At 36.7% G+C, this 24,114-nt stretch overlaps 3 protein-coding genes across 5 annotated transcripts; 2 read left to right on the top strand and 1 right to left on the bottom strand.

Annotated features, from left to right (window-relative positions):
• The first annotated feature begins 5,499 nt into the window (after window positions 1-5,499).
• On the top strand, window positions 5,500-8,982 carry LOC110754986 (myosin-binding protein (Protein of unknown function, DUF593)). Of its 2 annotated transcripts, none has more exons than XM_088244449.1 (4): window positions 5,500-5,980; window positions 6,394-7,929; window positions 8,102-8,148; window positions 8,550-8,982. In XM_088244449.1, the coding sequence occupies exons 2-4, from the start codon at window positions 6,538-6,540 to the stop codon at window positions 8,647-8,649; spliced, it is 1,539 nt and encodes a 512-aa protein (XP_088100575.1). In that variant the 5' UTR covers window positions 5,500-5,980; window positions 6,394-6,537; the 3' UTR covers window positions 8,650-8,982. The 2 variants fall into 2 exon arrangements, with proteins under 2 accessions (XP_088100575.1, XP_088100574.1); XM_088244448.1 differs by having other exon boundaries at window positions 6,336-7,929.
• A 1,964-nt stretch (window positions 8,983-10,946) lies between these two features.
• LOC110754973 (transferring glycosyl group transferase) lies at window positions 10,947-13,560 on the top strand. The gene is made up of 2 exons (XM_021956107.2): window positions 10,947-12,358; window positions 13,164-13,560. Exons 1-2 carry the CDS (start codon window positions 11,040-11,042, stop codon window positions 13,402-13,404), a joined length of 1,560 nt encoding a protein of 519 aa, XP_021811799.2. The 5' UTR covers window positions 10,947-11,039; the 3' UTR covers window positions 13,405-13,560.
• Window positions 13,561-14,287: 727 nt separating this feature from the next.
• LOC110754987 (downstream neighbor of Son) lies at window positions 14,288-20,726 on the bottom strand. 2 transcript variants are annotated; one of them, XM_088256047.1, is made up of 16 exons: window positions 20,484-20,726; window positions 20,301-20,349; window positions 20,048-20,200; window positions 19,654-19,721; window positions 19,415-19,544; window positions 19,228-19,316; window positions 18,991-19,141; window positions 18,722-18,912; window positions 17,802-18,016; window positions 17,599-17,697; window positions 17,067-17,188; window positions 16,703-16,804; window positions 16,136-16,245; window positions 15,905-15,992; window positions 15,290-15,489; window positions 14,288-14,726 (listed from the first exon to the last, which is right to left on the bottom strand). In XM_088256047.1, the coding sequence occupies exons 3-16, from the start codon at window positions 20,156-20,158 to the stop codon at window positions 14,498-14,500; spliced, it is 1,905 nt and encodes a 634-aa protein (XP_088112173.1). In that variant the 5' UTR covers window positions 20,159-20,200; window positions 20,301-20,349; window positions 20,484-20,726; the 3' UTR covers window positions 14,288-14,497. The 2 variants fall into 2 exon arrangements, with proteins under 2 accessions (XP_088112173.1, XP_088112171.1); XM_088256045.1 differs by lacking the exon at window positions 20,301-20,349.
• Between the last annotated feature and the right edge of the window lie 3,388 nt (window positions 20,727-24,114).

Raw genomic sequence — 24,114 nt, 5'->3', positions numbered from 1 at the left:
ATCTTTCTTAAAACCATATCAAAGCCAAACCACTAAAACCAAGCAAAACCATGTGCTGATGGAATCACCTTTTGGCCAGCATCTTTACCCATTCTTTCCTCTTCAAGCTTTGGTGAGAAAACAAGAAACATAAGTGGGCGGCTCCTCACCCACATGGAGAAGTCCAGCTGCCTGAGGACCTTGGAACTCCAAAAAGCTGCGTGCATATGGGTTCAGGCTAGGGAAATTTCACCAAACAAGAGTAAATGGAAGAAAATGAGGAAAAGGGGAAAGGGTGGCTTGACAAAATTAAGGTTTTCAACGCCTATAAAAGGAGCCACTTTCTTCCCAACAAAACACAACAACAAACCGATCGAAGGCAAGCATCCCCTCTGGAATCCTTCAATTTCATGCTTTATTCTTCCATCTTCCTCCTTTCTCTCTCTCAAAACCCACATCCAGAGAGAGCAAGCATCATCTCTCATCTCTGGAACCCTCCGATTTCAAGCCTTGTTCTTCCATTGCTTCCCATTTTCTCTTCTGTCAAATCGCCCAGGAGCTTGACGAAGCTTTCGTCAAGCTGCTGGAAATATGCTAAAACCACCCATGCTTTCATCTTCTTCCTCGCTCTCTCTCTCTCTCTCTCTCTCTCTCTCTCTCTCTCTCTCTCATAACACATATCTAGAGAGCAAGCTTCCCTCTCATCTTCAAAACCTAGCAATTTCGTGCAGTATTCATCCTTCTTCCCCATTTTCCCTCTTGGCAGAACTGTTCCAGTACTTGACAGAACTTTCGTCAAGCTGCCGGAAACTTGCTCAAGCCACCCGTTCCTCTTCCTCTCTCTCCTCAACAAATCCTCCCAAAAACTCTCTCCCCCCCTTACTTCGAGCCTATGTTTCTCATAGGAAACCCAAGCCTTCTCTCTCTCATGCTAAACTCACGAATGCTCAACTCCCATGCCACAAGCTTCTCATGCCAAGCCTAAATATTTATCTGCAAGCAATTGTCTTTTTTGTTGGTGAAGATAACCAGGGTGTTTCCTAAGGCTCTGCTACCCTTTCCAAGCACACTTGGGGTTTGATTCTCGAACTCAGACACAAGGGGCGATTCCAGCCATTTGCTCTTTACAGCAGCCCAAGCCCATTCGTCAAGCTGCTGGAACGAAAAAAGCCCCTACAAGATGTAAAAAAGAATGCACATGTGCATCTAAATTTCCGTCTTACTGTTGTGAACAGTAGGATGCAAATTTACAATCATTTACATTTTCCTATTGCAGGTGATTCCGATCACAAATGGTGTATATTTAACATATAACTCATTATACAACCCCCCCCACTAGAGATGCTCTTAAGAGCATCTGCTATGGTAGTTCAATGCAATAGAAAAAATACATCAATTAATATATATTTTAAATATATTCAAAATTGGTATCTTTTTAAAGATCTTTTTTAGAATATTTAAATGTTACAATTTTTAGTGTTATTAAATTTATCAATTTTATTTGAGTATGTAAAAAAGACATGTAAGAAGATATAACTATTGATCTAAATCTATTAAACTGTACCATTGTAAGTTAAACTATAGTTCAATTCAATAGATGCCAAAATAGTTCAATAAATTGAACTATTAAACAACCATTGTGGATGCTCTAAGAGCATCTCTAACCGATATGTCAAATTGCCACATGGACATAAAATGACAAAAATTGAAGGTTAAAGTTGCTCCAACCGAGTAGTTAAATCCTAAATGGATTTAAAGGCTGAAAGAGATATGTCAAAAATAACATATCAAAAATATTAATGTATGTATGGGCTTTTTCGTTCCAGCAGCTATTGACGGGCTTGGGCTGCTGTAAAAAGCCAAATGTGTGAAATTGCCCCTGAGTCTGAGTTCAAGAATCAGACCCCAAGAATGATTCGGAAGGGTAGTTGAGCCTTAAGAAGTACATTGGTTACCTTCACCAACAAAACTACAGTCACTTACAGATAAATACTTAGCTTTTCATGAGGGGCTTGTGGCATGGAAGCAAAGCAGTCATGAGTTAGCATTAAAGAGAGAGAGGAATGTGATTTCCTATGAGAAACAAGGGTTTAAGGTAAGGGGAGAAGGAATTTCGAGAGAATTAGTTGAGGGGAGAGAGAGAAGGGAAAGACAATGGGTGTGTTGAGTGATTTTCCAGCAGTCTGACGAAAGCTGTGTCAGACTTTGAAATAGCTTGCCAGAAGATAAAATGGGAGGAGATGGAGGAATGGAGCACGAAATTGCAGGGCTTCAGGGATGAGAGATAATGCTTGCTCTTTTGATGTGGGTTGAGATAATGGGTAGAGGATACCCCCCTTTTATAGCCGCTAGAAGCTCTTTCTTCCCAAGAAACCCTAATGGGTTCTCTCTAATTTTGCCAAGTCTTCCCTTTCATTTCTCTTCTCCCCCTTTGACTCATCCTATTTTGTGAAATCCTCCTCTGTCCAAAGACACAGAGACAAGGTTTTTGGGAGCTCAAAATCTTCCCACATCCATTCCAGCAGTAATCTCCCATCTCTGGTTATCACTTCTCATTCTTTCCTCCCCTATTTTATGGCAAGAGCTGGTAAGGGAAGGAAATAGATAGCAGCGTTGGTCTGAAGGATGCCTCTTCTCCTGCACGCGCTAATATCCTTTGGTTTTTTGAACGATCTACCTTGAGGTTTGCTTTGCTCACGTGCTAGAGTCTCCTAGCAGTCCACATATATGGGCAACTTTGGCTTTTGTCATTGTATTTGTCTCCAGCCATGTGTTGGAGACTTATAGATATTTTTCTTGATTGCATGGGCCTTCCTAAGGTGATGGATAAGCCTACTAAGGGAATGGGCCAAGGGCTATTTTTTATTAAGATGATGGGCCAATTTTCTGAAGTAGTGGGCTACCTATTTCTCTCATTTATGCTTACCCACATATTTGGGCTCAGGAAATGGGCTCGAGTTTTGGGGCTCCCAAGCAGCCCAAACTTCCATTTCTCGGCTCATCAATTGGCCTCATGAAAGCGTGTTACCATTCATGCCACAACCCACTCAGCAAGCCCCGGGCATTTGCGTGGCTTAGGCCCACTTAAGTTTGTAGCGTGGCTAGGTGTAAAATAATGATTTTCCGCTTGGCATGGCATGTCGATTGGCGTGCTTGAATTTATCATCTTTGAAAATGGATATAATGTTTGACGGGATAATTAGCCTGGGCTTGTAGAGCCAGTGCCTTTTATAGGCTCATTTCAATTCTTAGCATGATGGATTGCATATTTATTTGACATGGCACGTGGATCGTAGTTCGTGCAAGCGTGCATGACGAATTTTGCATGCTCTAAACTAGGTCTCTTCTTAATAAGGTGTCGCACTAGGCCGAGAATTTATTTGAGCCCAACTCCGGATTTTTTTGGGCATTAACAACGTCAAATATTATTTTAATATTTTTTAAGTCATGAACCCCACCATCATTTACTTTCTTTTAAAACTTTATGCATCATATAGGCCCCATTTGTTTTCAAAAATATAATAAAATAATATGATATTTGGCATTTCGGGTGGAGTTAAATTTTTTCCAAAGTGTCAAATTGCCACATAAGCCATCAAATTCAAATTTAACATTTTGCATTTGACATCTCCCTTGGAGATTCTCTAAGGCAATTTGAATTTGAGGTCAAATATCAAACATTAAATTTGAATTTGATATCTTATGTGGCAATTTGACATATAGTTTTACATTCCACCCGATATGTCAAATTAAAATATTATTTTATTACATATTGTTTATTGATTTACAACGATCTAGGCACATTAATTAAATAATAATAATAAAATAATGAAATAATATCACAAGGTCAAACAACCAAAAATAACAGCAAGAGAAAGAAATGTTATTCCACGTATGATTTAACATTTCGGTTGGAGTGAGTCTCAGCTTCTTTTTCTACATGTTAAAAATACCAAGTTTAATTTAACATCTTCCTTGGAGATACTCTAAATGATCATCATACACCCTTTACACGTATTTTAAAGTGATAAAATATTTAAATTTCGAGTGCAAGATAAGTGATTATGAGTCTGCAAGTGATAAAATATTAAGTTCGGAGTAGTTGCAAGAAGCTATAGATCTTTCACCAATTTATTGTCATTTTGACTAATCTTATTATGGGTGATAAAATTTGTTGTCATTTTGACTATGGAGCTGTAATTAGATTTAGTTCCAAGGAAAAAAAGAAGCTGAAGTGACTTTCATTATGAAATTTAATGATTTGGCGCCAATGGCATAATAATTATCAAAATAAAATAAATTAAAAATCTTACCAAATAGAAAGGCATGGGCCCGGGGATGTTCTAGTGGACCTAAACTTGATTGATGTGTAATGGGGGTCTTTATTTGAATTTGGACCCAAAAAGTTCGCAAGTACAGCAGCCAACCCAATTTTTTTGTCATTGGACTTCCCATTTTACCCTTATCTTCAACTTTCAGTTTTTTATATAAAAATAATAATTAAAACATTTATAAAACATATAAAAAAAAAGGTTTAGCAAAACTGAGGAAAAGACAAAAGAAGAAAGGGGGAGAGAAGGAAAGAGGGGAGATGTAATGGATTTGTTGAAGATAAGGGTATAATGGGAAGTTCGTTCGTTGACACAAAAACACGGGTTGGGTTTTGGGTTCAAAATAAAGGCACCCATGATTGTATTCATGGGTGGGTTTTCTTATGTCTAATGAGTCTTTTGCCTTTTCCAGAAAATCTTAGGTGTAGTCTTTTGCCTTTCTCTTCTTTTTTTTCTTTTTTTTTTTTCTTTTTCGGGGGCTCAAATCATCTTTCTAAAAATAACTAATCCCAGTTCGTTTACTTTCCAACATCATTGGGAAATAATTATGTAGCATAATGAAATTGGGTTTTTAAGCCATTGATTGAAAGTAACTATTTATAAATATATTTGTCTCATAATCCTAACCCAAGAAAGATCATATTTTTTGTGATTATTTATGTATATAACCGCATATGCAAGTTATTTTGAATTTCGAAATTAAGTATGTATCTCTCAAATAATGAATCACAAGTTCGCATCAACTTAATAGGATATTTTTCTGTACATTAGATAGGGTTAAAGTCGTAATCAAATGCCTTATAACAAGTAATTAGCTTTTTTCTACTAAGTTAGATCTCGTTGTTACTAATTATCGAGTTTTGTAGGGTTTAGACAAAAGGTATTATCACAATTCACACACATATTTAGTAAAACCAAGTGTAATATCTTAAAATAATTACTCAAAATGATATGATCAGAGAGCTTTTCTGTGAATTGGATAAAGTATAAGCCCTCGAAAATCCACAAGAAAAACAACTCATAATCACTCATTAGCAGTTATTAGTACTAATTATTGAGTTTTAAACGTGTTATCTTCGTGTGTTTACGTGCATTTGGCAAAGAATAGTAAATCGAGATTTTTTATATATTAAAAAAACAGTATATTTATTTAGTAATTATATATAGTTTCAAAAGCCACGGTAATTAGTTGGAGAGGTTTTGGACAAAGCTCCCTCCCAACAAGAAGGTCCCTCTCTCCACTGAAAAACGCGAGACACCCAAAAATCCAAATTCAACCGTCCGTCTCTTTCTCTTTCCCAACGAAATCACGAAATTTGAGACGAGAAAAAAAAAAAAACAAAAGAAAAAAGGGGCCGAAGAATTTTAATAAACAAAAAATCTAGGGTTTGCATAATTTTCTCTCTCTTTCTCTTCGATTTTCTTTCCCTCCAAACGGCCCCGCGATTTCTAAACTTTTTCACGAGAACGCGGGGCGGAATCATTTTTTTCCAGCTCGGCCCGGTTTGGTCGTCGTCTTTTTTCTTCTTTGGGTTTTTTTTTTCTTTTCTTTTGTTTTCTCTTCAGATCCTATATTTTCTCCGGGAAAAGCTTTTTTCCGGGAAAATTTGGCCTGCAACTCCTGCTCTCCACGACTTTCTACGGTTTTTTGTTCTTCAAGCTCTTTCGAGGTAAATCTCCCCCTCTCCCTCTCTCTCTCTCTCTCTCTCTCTCTCTCTCTCTCTCTCTCCCTCCCCGTCTATCGGTGTTTCTGTTTTTTTCAATGGAATTTCGTTTCCTGGATTATTTTCCGGGAAAGTTTGTTTATTCAAAATCTTCAATTTCCTCAATACTCCAATAGGTAACTTTACCCTACCATGTTTCCGCAATTTTAAGGGAAACTGTAATTTTGTATACATGCTTGTTTTGTAGTTATTCATTTTTGGTAATATTTATCGTTTTGAATCAGAGCAGAGAATTTCTTAATTTTTTTTAAATTTTATTTTGCACTTTTAGGTTTAATTTGTTATAAATTTGCTGTTTTAGGAGTTTTACGTGTGAATTGTTGATCTGAGAGGAACAATAGCTGATGGTCGGAGTGCAGGGAAGGAGGGAAATGCATTAAAGGTCTTGGATTCAAAGAGAGGATTTGGGAGCGAATGTGAGCGTTAGATGGTTGATTTGTGTGAATAGTCGAATTATCGTCGCTTGATCTTGAATTGGTTGAATTTTGAATGCATATTGCTTCATGGATTCGGAAGGATTTCCATCTTCGAGGCAGGTGTTGAAGTGTTCTAATTGCGAGTGCAGTTCTTCGGTTATGAGCGTTTCTTCAGGGACTTGGCTCCGTTCGGTAAAGAGAAAGTATAGCGAGTATGAAGATGGTAACCGTTTCTTTATACCTGGGCTTGAAATTTATTATAATGCACGAGTCCAAATGGAGAACGAATGTGTTGCACTACGTGAGACTCTTAGTAGCCAGCAGAATACGATACAAGATTTGTATACTGAACTGGACGAGGAGAGGAATGCTTCATCATCGGCTGCGAATGAGGCTATGTCAATGATATTGAGGTTGCAGAGGGAGAAGGCGGAAATACAGATGGAGGCCCGGCAATTCAAGTGTTTTGTTGAGGAGAAGATGGCACATGACCAGCAAGAGCTTTTGGCACTGGAAGATTTGTTGTATAAGAGAGAGCAAGCAATTCAGGCACTCACATGTGAAGTGCAGGCCTATAAGCATAGAATGATGAGTTATGGGCTCACAGAGTCTGAGGCAGAGGGTGAGAAGGGTGGGTTTAGCCGTATCCAGAGTGTGGGTGATTTTGAAGCGCAGTATGAACTCCCCACCACGCCCACATATGAGTATCCACCTTTGAAATGCAAGCTAAATGAGACTCAAGGTCCATTGGAGGAGGATGATGATGTTACAGATATTGAGAAATATGCATTTGGTGAGACCCCTCGTGGGAGAGATCATTTGAGAAATCTGGAAAACAGGCTCTCTCAGATGGAGAGGTGTCCGAGCAGCAATCAGCTGGATGGGGATTTTTCGGGTTCCAAGAACATTTTTGAAAAGGTGGTGGTTGGTTATTCTCCTAGGCGGTCAAGACATTCCGGGAGACTTTCAAGTGATTCACCCATGTATACGGTTAGAGAAGCTGGTTCAGATTTTGGTGCTGAATCTCCTAGGTATAACAGCAGCTTGAAGAAGGTGGATTATGTCTCACAGTCAGAGGACTACCCAAATACGAGAAAGCTAGATAACGCATCAGAAGTTGGAGATGACATGAGTGACAGAGTTTATACCATTGACTCTATCCATAATGGAGCACCTTACAATGGTTTTACAGAAGCCAAAGCTGGAGTTGGAGATTACGTAACTGCTCCAAGGGGATCACTTAATCAGCCTGATTTTGAGGATCCTGATATCATGAAGCTCTATATGAGGCTTCAGGCACTTGAGGCTGACAGGGAGTCGATGAGGCAGGCAATGCTTTCGATGCGGACTGACAAAGCTCAACTGGTATTACTTAAAGAAATAGCTCAACATTTGTGTAAAGACATGTCAGCGGAGAAACAAATGACTGTAAAGAAGCCATCTGTTGTTGGGAGTTCCTCCTTCATGTCAGTTTTTAAGGTAATTTTGGATTCTTTTGTTGGCAAATGAGATATAATTTTTCCAATAGTGCTACATGGTTGATTATTCTTTATTTTTTATTTTTTTAAGCCAGAGAGTGCTATCAAAATTATCATTTTCATGGACCATTATGCTTAATTAACACTTGTTTTTGTTTCATCTCTGTGTTCAGTGGATCAAGTCCTTTGTTTTCTGGAGAAGAAGAGCGCGTCGAAGCAAGTAAGTAGTTCACAACATCATAATAGATATAAATCAGTAGTTTATCTTGTCTTATAACTGACACAATCTAATTTATATATTTGTTTTAAAGATCAAATGAAAAACAATGGATTTGTTAACCATCTAAGCATCAAGCACCCGTTACAGCACTCTGGAAATTGAACCTATATAGAAATATATTTGAAATTTAAAAATTGCAGTGCTCTTAACTATGATGACATCTTTGGAGCAATTTATTTTTTTTGGTGAGAATAGTGTTGTAGTATCTAGCAATAGATCTTTTAGCCTTGAGAGCAAAAACTCTGCCTCCCAAAGCACTCTGGAACTTTTTTGCTTTGTTGATTGATCAAGTGCAATTAATCCTGTTATAATGTCTTGCATTGGTTTGAATCTAATTTCAGGTATATGTTTGGGCTATCAGCCAACGTGGGTTTGCTTATGCTTCTAGACAACGGTCCCCATGCAAGGCAGTGGAGATGTCTTACAAGCACACAAGTGTGAAACCAGTTAGCAAACATCAGTATCCATATGAAGGATATGCGCTCATGATACGCCAAGAGCATTTAATCACACTTGTGCGAGTAGATTTTGTATTCTTTTCCTGGTTTGGTTGTTGCTGAATTTGGGTATTTGTGCAGAGTGTTCTTTTGATTCAATTTTTTTTTTTCGGGGGTTTGAGTGACCGGTTTCTGGATACAGTTTGGGCATGCTTGCTCATACGAGTCTTAGGAATTCTTCAGCTCAAGCTATGTGTCATTTGACTGTCCTCTCCTGTACATTGCAGATGCTTGTATGATTGATTTCCAATTCAAATATGCAAGGCCTATTCTTTCAGCCCTAGCTTATGCAGGTTTACCCCAAAAGGGGATTTTAAATCTTGTTTCTCTTGGACTGTATTGTGGCCCTCTCTATCCCTCTTTCTTTTTTCTCCTCTCTGAAAGCAAAGTTGTTGGTTAAAGCATTGGTGGATGCTTTTGGTCCACCACACAGGGGCTTTCACAAATTCCTTTACTTTCTAATAATGCTGGTTTTTTGTTTTTGAGGATAAGAACTAATAATGCTGGTTTGATAGGTCCATTTATATTGTCTTTCTCAACTGTTAATTCTAGTTGGCCAAAAAAACAAAGGTGAATTGTAGTTTGCAAATTCTTTTTTTATTTTTTATTTTCCCATTATTCTTCCCATTATTTACCTGGGTTTTATATTGCACAAAATATAAAATAAAACCCATATTGAAAAAGGTTGTGGGACAGAGGAACTGATGTGCCTGCCAATCCTGGTACTAATATTCTTTTGAGGATCGCATGGCCGTGGGTGGCACATTACCTTGTATATTACTTCTGGTGATGTCAAGACGTAAACCCATTTTTATGAATTTTTTTACACTTTTCGGGCGAGACGTAAATTTACATCATCAATATATTCCGGGCCATCAGAGCTCTAAATTTAATTTTCAGATGTATGATAGTTTGGAATGCTCAGAAATTACTCATAACTGACTGTACTTTGTTGTCTCCTGCCTAAATGGCTAAACTACGAAAGAGCCTAATACCAACTCCCAAATTAATTAAACATTCCAGGCCTCTGTCTGTGTGTGGTGTTGGGTAAATTCATTCATTTTTATCCATATTTTTCTTGACCACTTGTTGTTTGGTAAAAAATCCAGTCCGTGTAAATAACTTGCCAAAAAAAAAAGAGAGATATGATTTTCTACTTCCTTTTTCTCTATTTACACTCCATTTTATTTTATTTTTAATACTTTTTAATTAATTTTGTTCTTTTTTATTATTTATCTTTCCTATTCTACCCTTACCCTACATTAATGTTTTGATAACTAAAATTAAGAAAAATTAACATTGAAAAAAAACAAAAACAAAAACAAAAGTGAGAGCGTCTTCTACTCCTTTAGTGAACACGTATCATAAGAGCTCCTTTTTTTTTTTTTGTAAATATTTTCCAGGAAAATATAAATTTATATGTGGACGACATTTCCAAATTGATCGTCTAGCTTGAGTTTGGGGATTAATTCCTGAAGGTTTCCTTCATTCTGTCAAAAGTGGTTTTGTGGATTGCATGTTTTGCTGCAAAGAAGAGTATGCAAAGACTTTGCTTTTTTCCAATTAGGAGGCATGATTAATGGGTTCTTACAGAAATTGGGAAAGCATGATCCATAAAAGACAGAAAATAATTCATATAGATTCATATGCTGGAATTTGGGTATTCCCTGGAGACAACACAAGTTTGTCGGAGATGGTGGCTGAGTTCTGTCGTCGGAGGTGATGGAAAGACACGAAGAAGGAGTAGAAGACGCTCTGATTTAATTTTATTTAATGTTAATTTTTCTTAATTTTAGTTATCAAAACATTAATGTAGGATAAGGGTAAAATAGAAAAGAAAAAAAAATAAAAGAATAAAAGAATATAAAATTAATTAAAAAATATTAAAAAGCAAAATAGAGATAAAAGAGGAGAGAAAATCAGCTTTAAAATAAATAAAAAAGGTTTTCATGTCATGAAAATCGTTTGTGCGGACACTAAGTGCTCGTTTGGAACTGCTTATTTAGGAAGTACTTCTGCTTATAAGTGCTTTTATTATAAAGTCGTTGAAATTTTCATAAAAAATTGAAGTGCTTCATGGAAAAGCACGTGGGAGTGCTTCCTAAAGAAGCACATGGCAGATGCTTCTCCAAAAAGCGCTTCTATGGCCCAAAAGTGTTTCTAAAATTTTCTGCCAAACGTTGAGTGTTTTTTGTTGTTAGAAAACGCTTTTAGCCCTTCTAGAAGCACTCCGAGACGAATCCTAAAGAAGCGTGTTTCTAACTGCGCCACTCTAAACCCTGCCCCATCGCTCAGGCATTCTTCTGTTTCAGCAGCGCCGCAAAACCCTCTCCAATGCTTAGCTGCAAAACCTTGTTGTCCAGAAGGACCAAAACCATAAGGAAAAATAAGAATAAGAAAAGCAAAAACAGCAAAAGAAGCAACAGTTTTTCTACAAAACAAAACCCCATTTCAGAAAAATACCAGCAAGAAGAAGATATAGAGGAAGAAGAAGATGGTGATGATGTTGAGGAAGGTTTTAATCTCAAAGCCTCGGCCCCATCACAATCACATGGGGTTCAACCACTGGGCAATCTCTACCTCAGCCCAGGCTCTGTCAACTCAAGGAACACTGGCTTAGGTAATCTCCAAACCCTAACAGATGAGCTTGTTCTTGAGGTTTTGGGGTTTTTGGGTGGGGCCCATTTGGGGGTTTTGGCCTCTGTGAGCAAATCTTTCTATGTCTTTGCAAACCATGAGCCCCTTTGGAGGAATCTTGTGTTGGATAATCTAAAGGGTAGACTTTTGTATAATGGCTCTTGGAAATCTACTTACATTGCTGCTCATTACCCTTCATTTGATGTGTCTAATATCTGTGTTTCGGGTTTGAGAGTGAGAGACTTTTATTCTGACTATCTCTTTCAGAGTTGGCTCTGTGCCAATCTCGAAATGAAACCTGAATGGCTTCAAAGAGATAATATAATCCGAAGAAGGGGCATTTCGGTTGAGGAATTCATTTCTGATTTTGAGGAACCAAATAAGCCGGTGCTGTTGGAAGGGTGTATGGATAATTGGGTTGCATTGGAGAAGTGGGATAGAGATTATTTGGTTCAGGTGTGTGGTGATGTAGAATTTTCGGTTGGGCCAGTGGAGATGAAACTTGGGGAGTATTTTAGGTATGCTGATCAGGCCAGGGAAGAGAGGCCACTGTATCTATTTGACCCAAAATTTGGAGAAAAGGTTGCAATATTGGGTTCAGAGTATGAAGTTCCAGTCTATTTTAGGGAGGACTTATTTGGTGTGCTGGGAAGTGAGAGGCCAGATTACAGATGGATTATAATTGGACCAGCTGGATCAGGTTCCTCGTTCCACATTGATCCTAATTCGACTTCAGCTTGGAATGCGGTGATCAAGGGGTCAAAGAAGTGGGTATTGTTTCCTCCTGATGTGGTTCCTCCAGGGGTGCATCCCAGTCCAGATGGTGCTGAGGTGGCATGTCCTGTTTCAATAATTGAATGGTTCATGAACTTTTATGGTGCAACAAAGACTTGGAAAAGGAAGCCTATCGAGTGCATTTGTAAGGCGGGGGAGGTGATTTTTGTACCTCAGGGATGGTGGCATTTGGTGATCAACTTGGAGGAATCAGTTGCCATTACACAGAATTATGTTAGCAGGTATGGATTTTCTGTAAGTTATGCTTTTTAATCTGAAAATTCTCATATTTTCTGTTGCATTTCTTGTAAGAATCGTAAACTGGTAGTATATAACTAATCCTATAAGTTGGTCAAATAATGTTAATATGGCCTTCTGAGCCCTATTTTGATGATTAGTGCTACTACGTATTAAAAGAGCAAATTGGAAATAACACTGTTTTCAAAAAGCCATAGGAAAATATGGGCGAATTTAGCCGAAGTTTAGGTGTAATCTCAAGCATCCACTAGTGATATTTGAAAAATCAAAACAGATAGTTTATAAAAAGATGCTTGAAGAAGAGGCATCTTTGGTCAAGTAAAGATTGGATTTCCAAATTGAGAGATGTATCTTTTTAATAGGCCTGAAGGAAAGCCAGTGGATTGTAAGGGTTGTGTATATCCTTGAACTGACATTTCTAAGAAATTAAGAAGTTCAGCTACTTTAGCATTTTTGTTATTTTGTAAAATATTCGCTCAGTGAGGAAGTTGGATGTTAGATAACAGATGTATTGTGTGGTGTAGGTATTTGAATTCAAGGATATGGGAGAAAGTAGAATTTTTTTTATCAAAAAATCAAAACACGTAGTAAGATGTTTACAGCTCTAGATTAAAATGAAACTCCAAAAAGAACCCAAATAGCATAGCATGCAAAAAAAATTAATGTTATATTTCTTCAACTTCATATGGCAGGATGAGGATGTGCAGTGCATTCCCCATTCATAAAATCCACTGTTTTGGAACAAAGAAAGGTTTACGGTTAAACTTACCTGGTTTTTATGTTTTGCAGGAGAAATTTGTTGAATGTCTTGGATTTTCTTAAGAGACCAAATGCCAGCACTCTTGTATCTGGAACGAGAGATCGGGTGAATTTGTATGATAAGTTTAAAAGTGCTATTGAGGCTTCTTTTCCTGGTACTATTGGTCATCTTACGCAGAAGGCAGAAGAGAAGAAGGCCCAACAGAAAAAACCCTCCTTCTGGGATTCAGTTACAGATTCGAAGGCCGGTGCTTTCAAGTTCTCTTTCTAGAGGAAAGGGACCACAAGACTGAGCAAACTGGAACTAATCTTGCCTCCAGCAAAATGAGAGGAAAAGAACAACAATTTTGACACTAATTTGATTCATTAGACATTGTTGTATTTCTATCATTTTTTACCATATAATGGCATTAAGTGTTTTTCTTTCTCCTGTTTTAGTGCATCTCATAGGAATGGGGGAAAATTGAGTTCAAACTCGTAGGTAATGAGCTTCTACCAATTTTTTGTTCCCATTTTTCGAGTATTAGGTTCACTAGGCACTTGCCTGGCCCTGACTAGAGTAGGAAACTCATAAACTTGAACAAACTCAGCTCAACATAACGAAAGCCTAATACCTCTATCCTAAGCTGGAACACAAGATTACTCACCATCGAACCATGAATCATAAAGATCGATTCTTGCCCGGCCTTTTCAGGAGCATTTACATATTGGCACTCTCAGGGTTACTCATGTTGAAAGTTTCAACAGGTGTTTTTGTGTAACAGGCTTTTTTTGTTGTCTAACTTTGAGTAACAGGCTACACAAAAGGAGTTGCCCCTCAGCTTTGAACCCCTTCCCTCTCTTACGTAGTTTCAAATGGAAACCTTAACAACATAACCTTGTTCGCAAATTCTTGCATGCAAAAGTTGTATACAGCCCCTTAATGCTGGTCACGTGACCAACTTTCTAGTACAAGAAGAATTTCTCTTCAAGGTCATAAAATCTTGTAATGTACTTAGCATCCACTGCAACAACCAAAAACTTTTGAAACTTTTTTTGGACAATCGTCTTGAGTTGAAACTTTTTCAGCACAATTACGATATGGTTGTAAGTTTGTCAATGCATATGAAGTTGCAGCTGCATACCAAGAGCGTAGATTATAGTACATTTTCTGATAATTCTTTGTCAATAAAACCATTAATCATGCAGCATGTATTGCCATATTTCTAGGATTCATGTAGCACAATTTAATTGGTAAAACAAATCTTACAGAAGCAAAACAAGGCCATCCAAAATTAGAATAGACCAAATCAAAGCAGATACAATTAGTTAGGATTAAATAATGAAATCAGCCAGAAACATTGTGAAAACAAATTATTGTATTTCTAGTCAGCTTCTAAAGCCGGAGAAAGAGAACCTGAATAAGAACCATTTGAGAACTTCAAAGTTTCTAATAATCCCATGCGCAAGTAAGGAGTAACAGTGGCTTCTGGAATACCAAATGCATAGGTGCTTTCTTGCAAGTCTTCAGCTGCCGCATCTTGACAATCAGATTTCTCAGGAACTGCTTCTATAGCAACATTCAAACCGATTGAGGTAGGTTCATTCATAAAACTGGAAACAACCAAAATCAAGTAAAGCCACGGGTAAGCTCCAAATTCAGACTACTTAAAACAAAGAAAATCTCTAAATTCAGACTGGTAAATAATGTGAACGAATGCAGACTGGTGTATTAGCTTGGCAAGGCGCAGTGAATTAGCTTTATTTTGAGGAGTGGCATGCTTTTATCTGTCTTTCATTTCTTTCATTTTGCTATCTGCATTGGTCTTCTTGTCCACTATCTTACCTCTTTGTAATTTTATTGTCTCTTTATGAAAAATGCAGACTAGTGCAGTTCAAATCGTAGCATACCAATTTGAATTGTACTGTAATTATTCAAGTAACTTGATGTCCATTAGTACATTCATAGCAAATGAATAACTACACTCCAGATTGGAGGATAGGCTCAAGCCGCTCAACACAACAGATCATCTAAAGATAATACCAAAATTCATTATTTCACTTGGCCTTAGATTTTGGGTATTCATGACTTGGTACGCTAAATCATAGAAAAACCTGAAGACTTTTCAGCATGAATGCAAGGGTTCATATGAAACGAAAATTATGCTAATGTTTACCTCGCCTCAAAGCTTTTCCCTTCAGAGCCCATTATGGCACATAGGCTGCAAATGATCCATGGTGGAAGATATGCGTCCTTAATTTCAACACTTGAGCAGAGACCAGCTGATGAGCTTTTAATGGATCCATCATCATTAATGATGGATCCTTTATTGGGAGCAACAATATGGTCCGGTCTTTTCAATTCCATGCATTTAACCTGCAAAACAAGGTTAGAATAAAAAATTCCATTTATATATATTTCAGAGAAAATTCAACATAATGAAAAGGCAAGTTAGCATATTCATGACAAAACGGGGGGAATTGTTCTCTGCACAGGTCTGGGATCTCTATTAGGTAAAAACATAGGCCCAGTAAGTCATTATCTATGATACGGTGAAGGCTATAAATCATGCCTTGACTCTAATAGTTACTAATAGCATTGGCAGTGGCAAGCATGAAGCTCCACCCAAAAGCACATACTCAAACAGATATAGAATTCAGTTTTATGGCAACAAGACATGCCGACTTAGTATGCTGTTTTACGGCAACAAGACATGCTGACTTAGTATGCTACAGTCTCCGTGGCATAACAATTAATGTTATTAAGGAACCACAAACATTTTCACACCTACCTCTGGAGAAGAAATTGCAGCATTCTGAAATGGCACAGGTGAATATAATACAGGAACATCTATTCCCATCAAGACAGTCAAGAAAGATCTGAATTGTAAACAGAAGAAAGCAAGATCAAATGAGAAGATAATACATACCAAATAAGTGTTTAATCAGTTTAGCCAGATACATGGAATTTGAAAACCAAGTGGCTGAGGTTACAACAGAGTTATCTTTTTACAATTACATACCTATAATTTAACAAAATATCGAACAGACCATGTACATTCGTATTGCCACTGAAAACAAGCAATGATTCCGGAGTATTATCTATATCAGACAAGGAACTTGAGCGCCGAGTCTGCAAAATTTGCAATGGAGGCACAAATAAGTTAAGCAGATAAAGGATCTTTAAAACATGTTAACCTGGAAATGGCACAAGTAGACGTGACAAATGCATATGGTTTGGCATGCGTGATCATCCTTTCCAACCAATATCTTTAAAAAGATAATAGTGGAATGATACAAACCTCATTATCAAGTGTAAGACTGTTTGTCCAAAAAAATAGTGTAAGACTCTCAGACTACTCTTTTATTGTTCTCTGAAACTATCGAAAGTTTTTATATTATCAAGTGGTGGATAAGAACAGCCAACTGCTGCCCAGTATAGGTGACTCAGTAGAACAATCAAGCAACTAATCTTCACCATATCCCACAAAAAGTAGAGAAAGGTATTTCATGACCTCACCAGGCCTGAAATAAAATAACCAAAACAAGAACAAAGAGTGATATGTGGGAAAGAAAAAACAGATATTAACCTGGCTGAAATTCTGCTTCTCCATCTCTGAGAGCTCAATAAGAACTTCTTGAGCGACTTGCTCTACCTTAGAACGGCAAAGAGGCATAGAGAAACAAACATCCTGATGCCAATATTGTACAGTGAAAAAACGTAAGACACATAGAAAAAAATGGACAAAGAAAGCAGTACAAGGTCCATACTCAGCTGATACACAAAAAACAGACAACAAAGACAAGGTTACACACAACAGTACAAGGACCATCATCAGCCTGAAACATAACATTTAAAGAACAAAAAGGCAAAAATAACAAGAGAACTGCGAACATTTATACAATTAAGATGAGTACACTTCTAAAAAAATAATAATAATACTTGCAACTTACATGCTCTCTTAACAATGATCTCAAGGCTCCTGTTGACTGTGAGATATAAGCATTGTTGAAGCGTTTTGAGCCACCAGCGACATCAGAACCAGTGAACATCACCACAAAATATGGAGTACACACTATAAGATTTGTAAACGAAAACAGAAATCAGTGTGGAGTTCATATGGAAAAAATAAAGAGGGTTTAGGGCATAAGACTCCACAAAGTAAAGTTTATGCCTTCTCGAAGCTAAATCAATGAAATAAGACATTCTTGTTTTGTGTATGATGATTTATACTTATATGCAAAAGCTAACATAAAAAAAGATTTAGCACAGACTGAAAAATGGGGAGAAATTAATCCTTGTATGTTACATAAGGCATGATTCATTAATTGTATCCCCACTCTTAGAAGAAGGCTAGGAGCCTTGCAATAGAGGAACAATTGTACATCAATAAATAATAAATTAAGAGAGTTCAAAGAGTAATACATATATAAACACACATAAAAGTGGCTTGAAAAAACACAATATATGGGCATAGGTAATTACCGTAAAAGATATTACAGATCCCATTGCGAAGCATGTAGTAAAGACTTTGAAATGAGTCCTCCCACGCTACCTGTCGTTTTCTTAAGAATTCCATTTCCGCTGCAAAAGTAAAAGTAAAACTACTGATAATAAGACAATTTCAGGAAAATAAAGAAAGGGGAAAAATCAAAACAGTTTGCAAAAAAAAATATTATTTGGCGCACCTCCCTCAGCTGTTGATGAGGTCAACACTTGTATAAGAGAAGGTGGTAGGGTAGATTGAGGGTAAACCCATGAATGTAGAAGTTTAGAACTAATGACTTGGGAAGTTGATGTGAGCCCTGAGCTGTGGCTCCTATTTTGATCCTCATAAGAATTAGACTGGAACTTGAGATAAGGCATAGTAGTGTAGGCTCCACACGTTACTGACCTATGAATCCTGAAAATGCAAAATGAATGAACTAATTACAAACATCCTGCCAACTATGACCAATGAAAAACTAATGGAAATAAGCAATGCATTAGCACAAAATGGGTGTAGCAGGTGAATAGAATGTGCAAGAGACACCCTCTAAACAAAATGAAATGACTAGTTTTCTCATGTCTGCACTGTCCATATATATATATTACTACTTTACTAATGAAAAACTAATGTATGGATAGAAATAATATGGTACTTGCATCTGGGCACAGGTTTAAAATTATAGTATTTTCATATAATCCATTCACAAGCATAAACTGATGATTTGACTAAGACATCAACACCTAGCCAATATCTGCTAATAATTCATATTTTTCGTCACTTATTTTGATCCAGTCTTCAAGTTTATTGAACCTGCATAACAGATTATCTTGGTTGACGGTTTTATGCATGCGCACAAGTAATTAACTAGGCATTGGGATGGATTAACAAACCAAAAGAATGCAAAAGTAGCAATCCTGTCTTTAAGTACTTGAAACTAAACAAACTGTTTTTTTAAGGACCTTTTTTCTTAGCAACTATATATAAATAAAAAAATTTAGAACACAGAGATACAAACTCAAGATAACCATCAGGAATGAAACAAGTCAATTTCCAACTATATCGGCAATTTGTTTGTGGAATCTAAAGAAATTGTTATAGCAGCTTTAGCTGTATACTAACCAATTCACTGGGGAAGAGGACACCACCCGCATACTTGTTTTTAAAGTAAAATCCAGAGGAACCTTTGCACCAGGTAAGCAAAAGTTGCCTGAACCAGTTGATGTAAGATCCCGGCATCTTTCAAAAGAATAAGCAGGTAAACCAGTGGTGACTGAGGATTCATGGGCAGCCATTCCTTTTAACGCTTTATCCTGGTAAAATAAGTGCAGAATCGTTAACAAAAAATTCTTTGAGATTATGTAGTTAAAAGGAAATTCTACTAAGTTTACCACATCGACAGCTGCAAAACCAGACAATCTGTCACCGCCTGATGAAAGCTCAGTAACACTACGGAAAGTACTTTGACTACACTTTCCAATTGTTTGAAAAGCTTGCGCCATACCATTTTCAGTGTTTTTATCAGAAGCTACATTCTCTGGACTGTTTGGAGAAACAAGATAGAATTGATAAGAAATAAGGATGGCCTGTTTGTCGTTAATTATGTAGCATAGTACTGAAAGACATACCTGAAATTTTGGTGTTTTCTCTTGGAAACCAAACTTGAGACCACAGAAACATTCTTCAGGCTGCTAGGTTGCTCCACTGAAATACTTCCCTAAGCACAATGATAGGGTAGTTTTGCATAAGCCCAACAACAGTTAAATTTTAATAGTAAAATAAGAGGGGAAAAGGTATTTATGATTATGTGCAAACCTTAGCATTCTCTTTTCCAGAAAGAGTCCTGAACCTAGATTTTTTTGCAGCATACACTTCATCCATACGAATGTCAGTGTATCTAGGATTCCTGAACAGTTCTGGTTTCTTAAGCCCATTTTCCACCTCACTAGTGTTACAATAAGAAGACACGTCAGTAATGAGACCAAGAAAAAAACAAAAGGAACACATGTTGGTGATTTACAAAACTAAACTAAAAAAGAAGTAGAGAAATTAACCTTGTGGAACCAAGCAAAGGAGCTGGAGATTCATCACTAATCTCCATTGCGTTCATCCGCTGCTCTCCCTGTCATGCACACATTATAAATGAAAACCTTCTTAACTACATCGCCTGTAGAATTATACGCAAAGCTTCTTGAAAGTACACATCAATAAAAATGAGTACTAATCTATACATAATCTTTTCTTTGTAATAAGCAGATATATCGCCGTACAATAACTACATATAGCACTAAGTCTTTAACAGAATGTATCGTAAACTGAATCGCCTGTCCATAACCCAGTGCGGTAGCGAATCCCACTTAATGTGAAGCCCTGGGAGGGGAGATTTTGGCAAGCAAAATAACACAACAAGACATGGAGAAAAATAAGCCCAATAGTTCAACAACTTACTCTCAGTTCAGATGGTGTCTTTCTTTTCACTGTTGCACCAGCCTTCAAAGTCCCACCACCAATCTTCATAGAAGTGGAAGGTAGAGAACCAGGTGGAGCAACCTTCGCCATATCTTGGTCTCAAACACGATTGACAAAAGGTCGTTTCAGGTCCTACATATGGTTAGAGCATCGATTCAATAAGCAAAGGCAACAAAACCCTTCAAAGTCCCACCTAGCTATTACAACAAAGATTAAACTAACAGAAATTTACCAAAAAAAGAAACGACTTTTACGATTCGTTCACCAATTCAGCAGTTAATCTGTATATGTAAGCAATCCGATTCAAATTCCAGATAGCCCAAATTGATTACCATCATATACGAAATGAACCCTAATCGACTAATTAGCATATATTGCGTCAAAATCTTGCAATTTTAGAACCAGAGCGTCTAACCTCAGTGAAGAAGAGATCTCCAGAGCAAAAGCATTGACGAAGAAGAGCTCTCAGTGCAGCGTAGCCTCGAACGAGATCAATCTCTATTGTTTCGATCGATTTGTCCCAAAAATCAAATCCCAGATACTAGGGCAAACCAAAGGGGCAGAGAGAAGAGAAGAGAAGAGAAGAGAAGAGAAGAGAAGAGAGAGAGAGAGAGAGAGAGAGAGAGAGAGAGAGAGAGAGAGAGAGAAAAGGGTGGGAAAATGCGGCAAAGTTAAGAGATTTGACAAATTTTGTTTGAACAATTTGGAATTTCCCTCCTGAAGGTGACGCCGTCAACTCACGGACGTTAATGACCGTTTATCTCCCTCGTGCTGTAACGGTCAGAAGTCACAATCCAAATGAATAGAATCTCAAACTTCCAAAGTCTCTTTCTTTTAAAATTTCCTTGGAAAATGTTACTGCCTTTACTCTCTAGAGTCCTAAACTGGGTATATTATATAGAGTATGAAAATAAATGTTAAATTTTAAAGAGACGGGTCAGTGGTTTACTACTAGCAACACCGATATTGTCTCCAACTTAACCATCTACAAAGACTAGTAGGTGTGGTGTTTTATAGGCTTTGGTATTATTAAGAGTGAAACCACTTATTATAAATTGTAATTTATTCACTCAAATTTCTAAGGTGAAACTTTACATTCTTAAACAATAACTTCCCTCTCAAGGCAAATCCTAAATCTTTTAATTAGTTTATGAAAATGAGCTTCTTCTTTTTTTGTTTGGACCAAATAAATTGAAACAAGCAATTTTTGCTTAACAAATTTTTTGACAATTACTGCATCAACAAATGTGTGCTGAGTTTTAATGTCCTAATTCTTGTACATCAACGTCAGTTTTGGGGAGCTCTAATGGCGGGCCTAATTCCAATCAGGTGGCTTCCTCCCAAAGCATCCGTTTGTCAATATGAGTTTTAATGACCATGTTAAAGATTCTTCATTGTCTGCTTCGGGTTATGTATTAGAGATTAATTGTCAAATTCTAATGTGGCGCATGCTTTCAATTTAGGATATTTTAATGTTTTAGTGGTGTGTTATAATCAAAATAAGGAATTGGACTCTGATTACGGATTACTCATGTATTTATTTTACATCAAGGAATGAAGATATAAGTGGAGTCCACACAAAATCAAGAATTCAACTCCTGATTTTGAAGGAATTTGACTCTTGGGTGGGATGTGGTATTTCCTATTTCGACTCATAGAGAACCAACCCATCAGGAATTCATAGTTTTCTACTTATTGTATCCTCATATACCCTGATTCAAAATAGTTTAGTAAACAACTTCAATAGAATCCAGATTTTGACTCCTCTTCAATCCAACTCCTTTTTAATTCAATTCATCCTCACCGGATAATGAATTAGTACACATGTCATAGGTGTTGAAACTTTTGCTATACGGGATGGTTCACTGTGTAATGCTAAAGGCATTGAACAACTTTTGGTGGAAGGGGATTCCAAACTCAAATCAATTGTTTATTGGGGTTTGTTCCATTGCTCAGCGAATACGGATAATTATTCTAGATATCAAGTTCATTTGTCGTCGTTTTGACATATTTCAAATGGTCTAACTTTATTGCTGATGCTTTTAACATATTTGAGTCATTTCATTTAGAATTGTCATATTTGGGGCCAAACTCTCCCTATTCGTATGCTTTTAATTCTGATAGATGAGGTGTTGGTTGCCTTTGGGCTTTTGTGTTGTAAGTTATTTTCAGTAGCAAATAGGGTTTTGTAATTATTTGGGGAGTAGTTGAGTAATGCTAAATACATAACACCATGTGTTAGTCTGTTATTTACTCAAATTTTTGCTCAATCTAGCCTAATTTAAAGATGCATGGTGGGATGACTTGCATTGCATGCTGTATTAGCTACCATATATAAGAAATTTATCAGTTTTCTATAATAGAATATGGTCTTTTTTCAAGCGTATGGCATTCCAAATATTCTGGGCTGGATTGGAAGGAAGAAACGGTTTTCAAAATCCGCCGAGCTCGAATAACATTCAAACAAGAATCAACCTCATCAATTTATACTGCAAATTCACAATACGAAAACATATAAATAATATAAAAAAGATGGTATATATATTCATCAAAGTCAAAAGCTGTAGTGTAAAATATCTATATGCAAGAAGTAATCTATGTTGAGCTTCTGTCGGTTCTCACTGAAGTGATCTTCTTCATGGCTGATCAAACAATAAGCACACTTGGAAGAAAGAGCAAGACCTAGAACTCAGAAAGCAAAGCAAATTTCTTAACCTAGCATCCATGGCCAACTAATTTAACCTTGATTATTATTATTATTATTATTATTTCCGGTAAGCCGTTGCACGAGATCCATAAACTCTTGAGGCTGCACATGAATAACCTTTGGTGAAATCAGATAAACTATAACTGGATTTGACGAAATCGGCTGCTGCTTCTTCTTCTTCTTCATCTCCTGCTTTGAATTCTTGCTCACCACAAGAGGATTAGGCCTTGGACCCTGCAACTCCAAATGCCTTCTCATCATGTTGCTACAACTCATCATCTCTATTTCCTTAATTATTTATGATATTTCTGAAATATTATTGAGTTAGTGAGTAGTGAAAACCTGAAAAGAGTTGCAGACATTTATATAGTGATGTTGGTTGTGAAAAGGCCAATTATTTGTTGACTTTTCAGCTGTTTTTTTCCATTAGAATTTGAATTGGTCTTTCTTGTGATAAAATATTTGGTGATTATTTATTCAGTATCGTTTGCCGGCTGTCTCTCCAGGGACGAGAGAAACCAAGAATTTTGCTTCTTTAATATATTTTTATATTTTGAACAAATATTCAAAAGTAGGGTCAGGTGTGACAAACTCAGTCAAGGTCGTCAAAGTCATTTATTGGTGTACTTTTCTCCTTGGCGTGCAGTTTTTTATATATATTTATTTCTTTGGCCTTCAGAATTTTGATCTTCTTATGGTGTCTCATCTTAGTTTTCTGGTATAAATAAATCATCAGGGTTTACTAAATCAGAGACGTCTTCTGGAAAGAACGAAGAGAGGGACCAGGGGAGTGACCGAGTGAGGGAGGAATGATACAACACAAATCATATTCTAGAATATATGAGAAAAGAAACAAACATGATATATATAGAAGCAAGTTACATTTTAGTCTTAATATACTAAAGTAGTATATTGACCCATTGATCTTTTGTTTACTATTGATGTAGTACATTTAGAATCGATTTGAAATGACTAAATGAAATAAGTAATTGGAAAGCACTTGTTTTTCTTTTTTATTCAAATCTTGCATACATATATTGTAGTAGTAAAATATATATATATATATATATATATATATATATATATATATAAACACCTACAATGTTATCTATATCCATCATCAAACGGACCCTAGAAGAAAATTTTCAAATTATAAGGGATTTTTGTAGAAATGTTACCTGAACTTATACATTAGTTTCAATTTGTCACCTTAAAGAAAAATTGAAGAGAAATGTCACCTTTGTTTTCCAAAATCCATGATTTGTCATCTGACTTTAACACCATCTAATTTTCCATCCATTTTAAGGGTATTTTAGTCTTTACATTTTCCAAAAAAAAG

Source organism: Prunus avium, chromosome 7, assembly GCF_965620075.1.
Source record: "Prunus avium chromosome 7, drPruAviu1.hap1.1, whole genome shotgun sequence".
Taxonomy (NCBI): domain Eukaryota; kingdom Viridiplantae; phylum Streptophyta; class Magnoliopsida; order Rosales; family Rosaceae; genus Prunus; species Prunus avium.
The sequence above is the reverse complement of the archived record's forward strand: the minus strand, read 5'-3'. Positions and strand labels throughout refer to the sequence as shown.

Excerpts from the sequence above, each read along its gene's own strand:
- LOC110754973 (XM_021956107.2), top strand. The coding sequence starts at position 11,040 with ATGCTTAGCTGCAAAACCTTGTTGTCCAGAAGGACCAAAACCATAAGG. Across the intron at positions 12,359-13,163 it reads ACACAGAATTATGTTAGCAG|GAGAAATTTGTTGAATGTCT; the intron begins GTATGGATTTTC and ends TATGTTTTGCAG.
- LOC110754986 (XM_088244449.1), top strand. The coding sequence starts at position 6,538 with ATGGATTCGGAAGGATTTCCATCTTCGAGGCAGGTGTTGAAGTGTTCT. Across the intron at positions 7,930-8,101 it reads CCTTCATGTCAGTTTTTAAG|TGGATCAAGTCCTTTGTTTT; the intron begins GTAATTTTGGAT and ends CTCTGTGTTCAG. Across the intron at positions 8,149-8,549 it reads AGAAGAGCGCGTCGAAGCAA|GTATATGTTTGGGCTATCAG; the intron begins GTAAGTAGTTCA and ends ATCTAATTTCAG.
- LOC110754987 (XM_088256047.1), bottom strand. The coding sequence starts at position 20,158 with ATGGCGAAGGTTGCTCCACCTGGTTCTCTACCTTCCACTTCTATGAAG. Across the intron at positions 17,189-17,598 it reads GATCTGTAATATCTTTTACG|TGTGTACTCCATATTTTGTG; the intron begins GTAATTACCTAT and ends CAAATCTTATAG. Across the intron at positions 15,993-16,135 it reads GATATTTTGTTAAATTATAG|ATCTTTCTTGACTGTCTTGA; the intron begins GTATGTAATTGT and ends TTTACAATTCAG.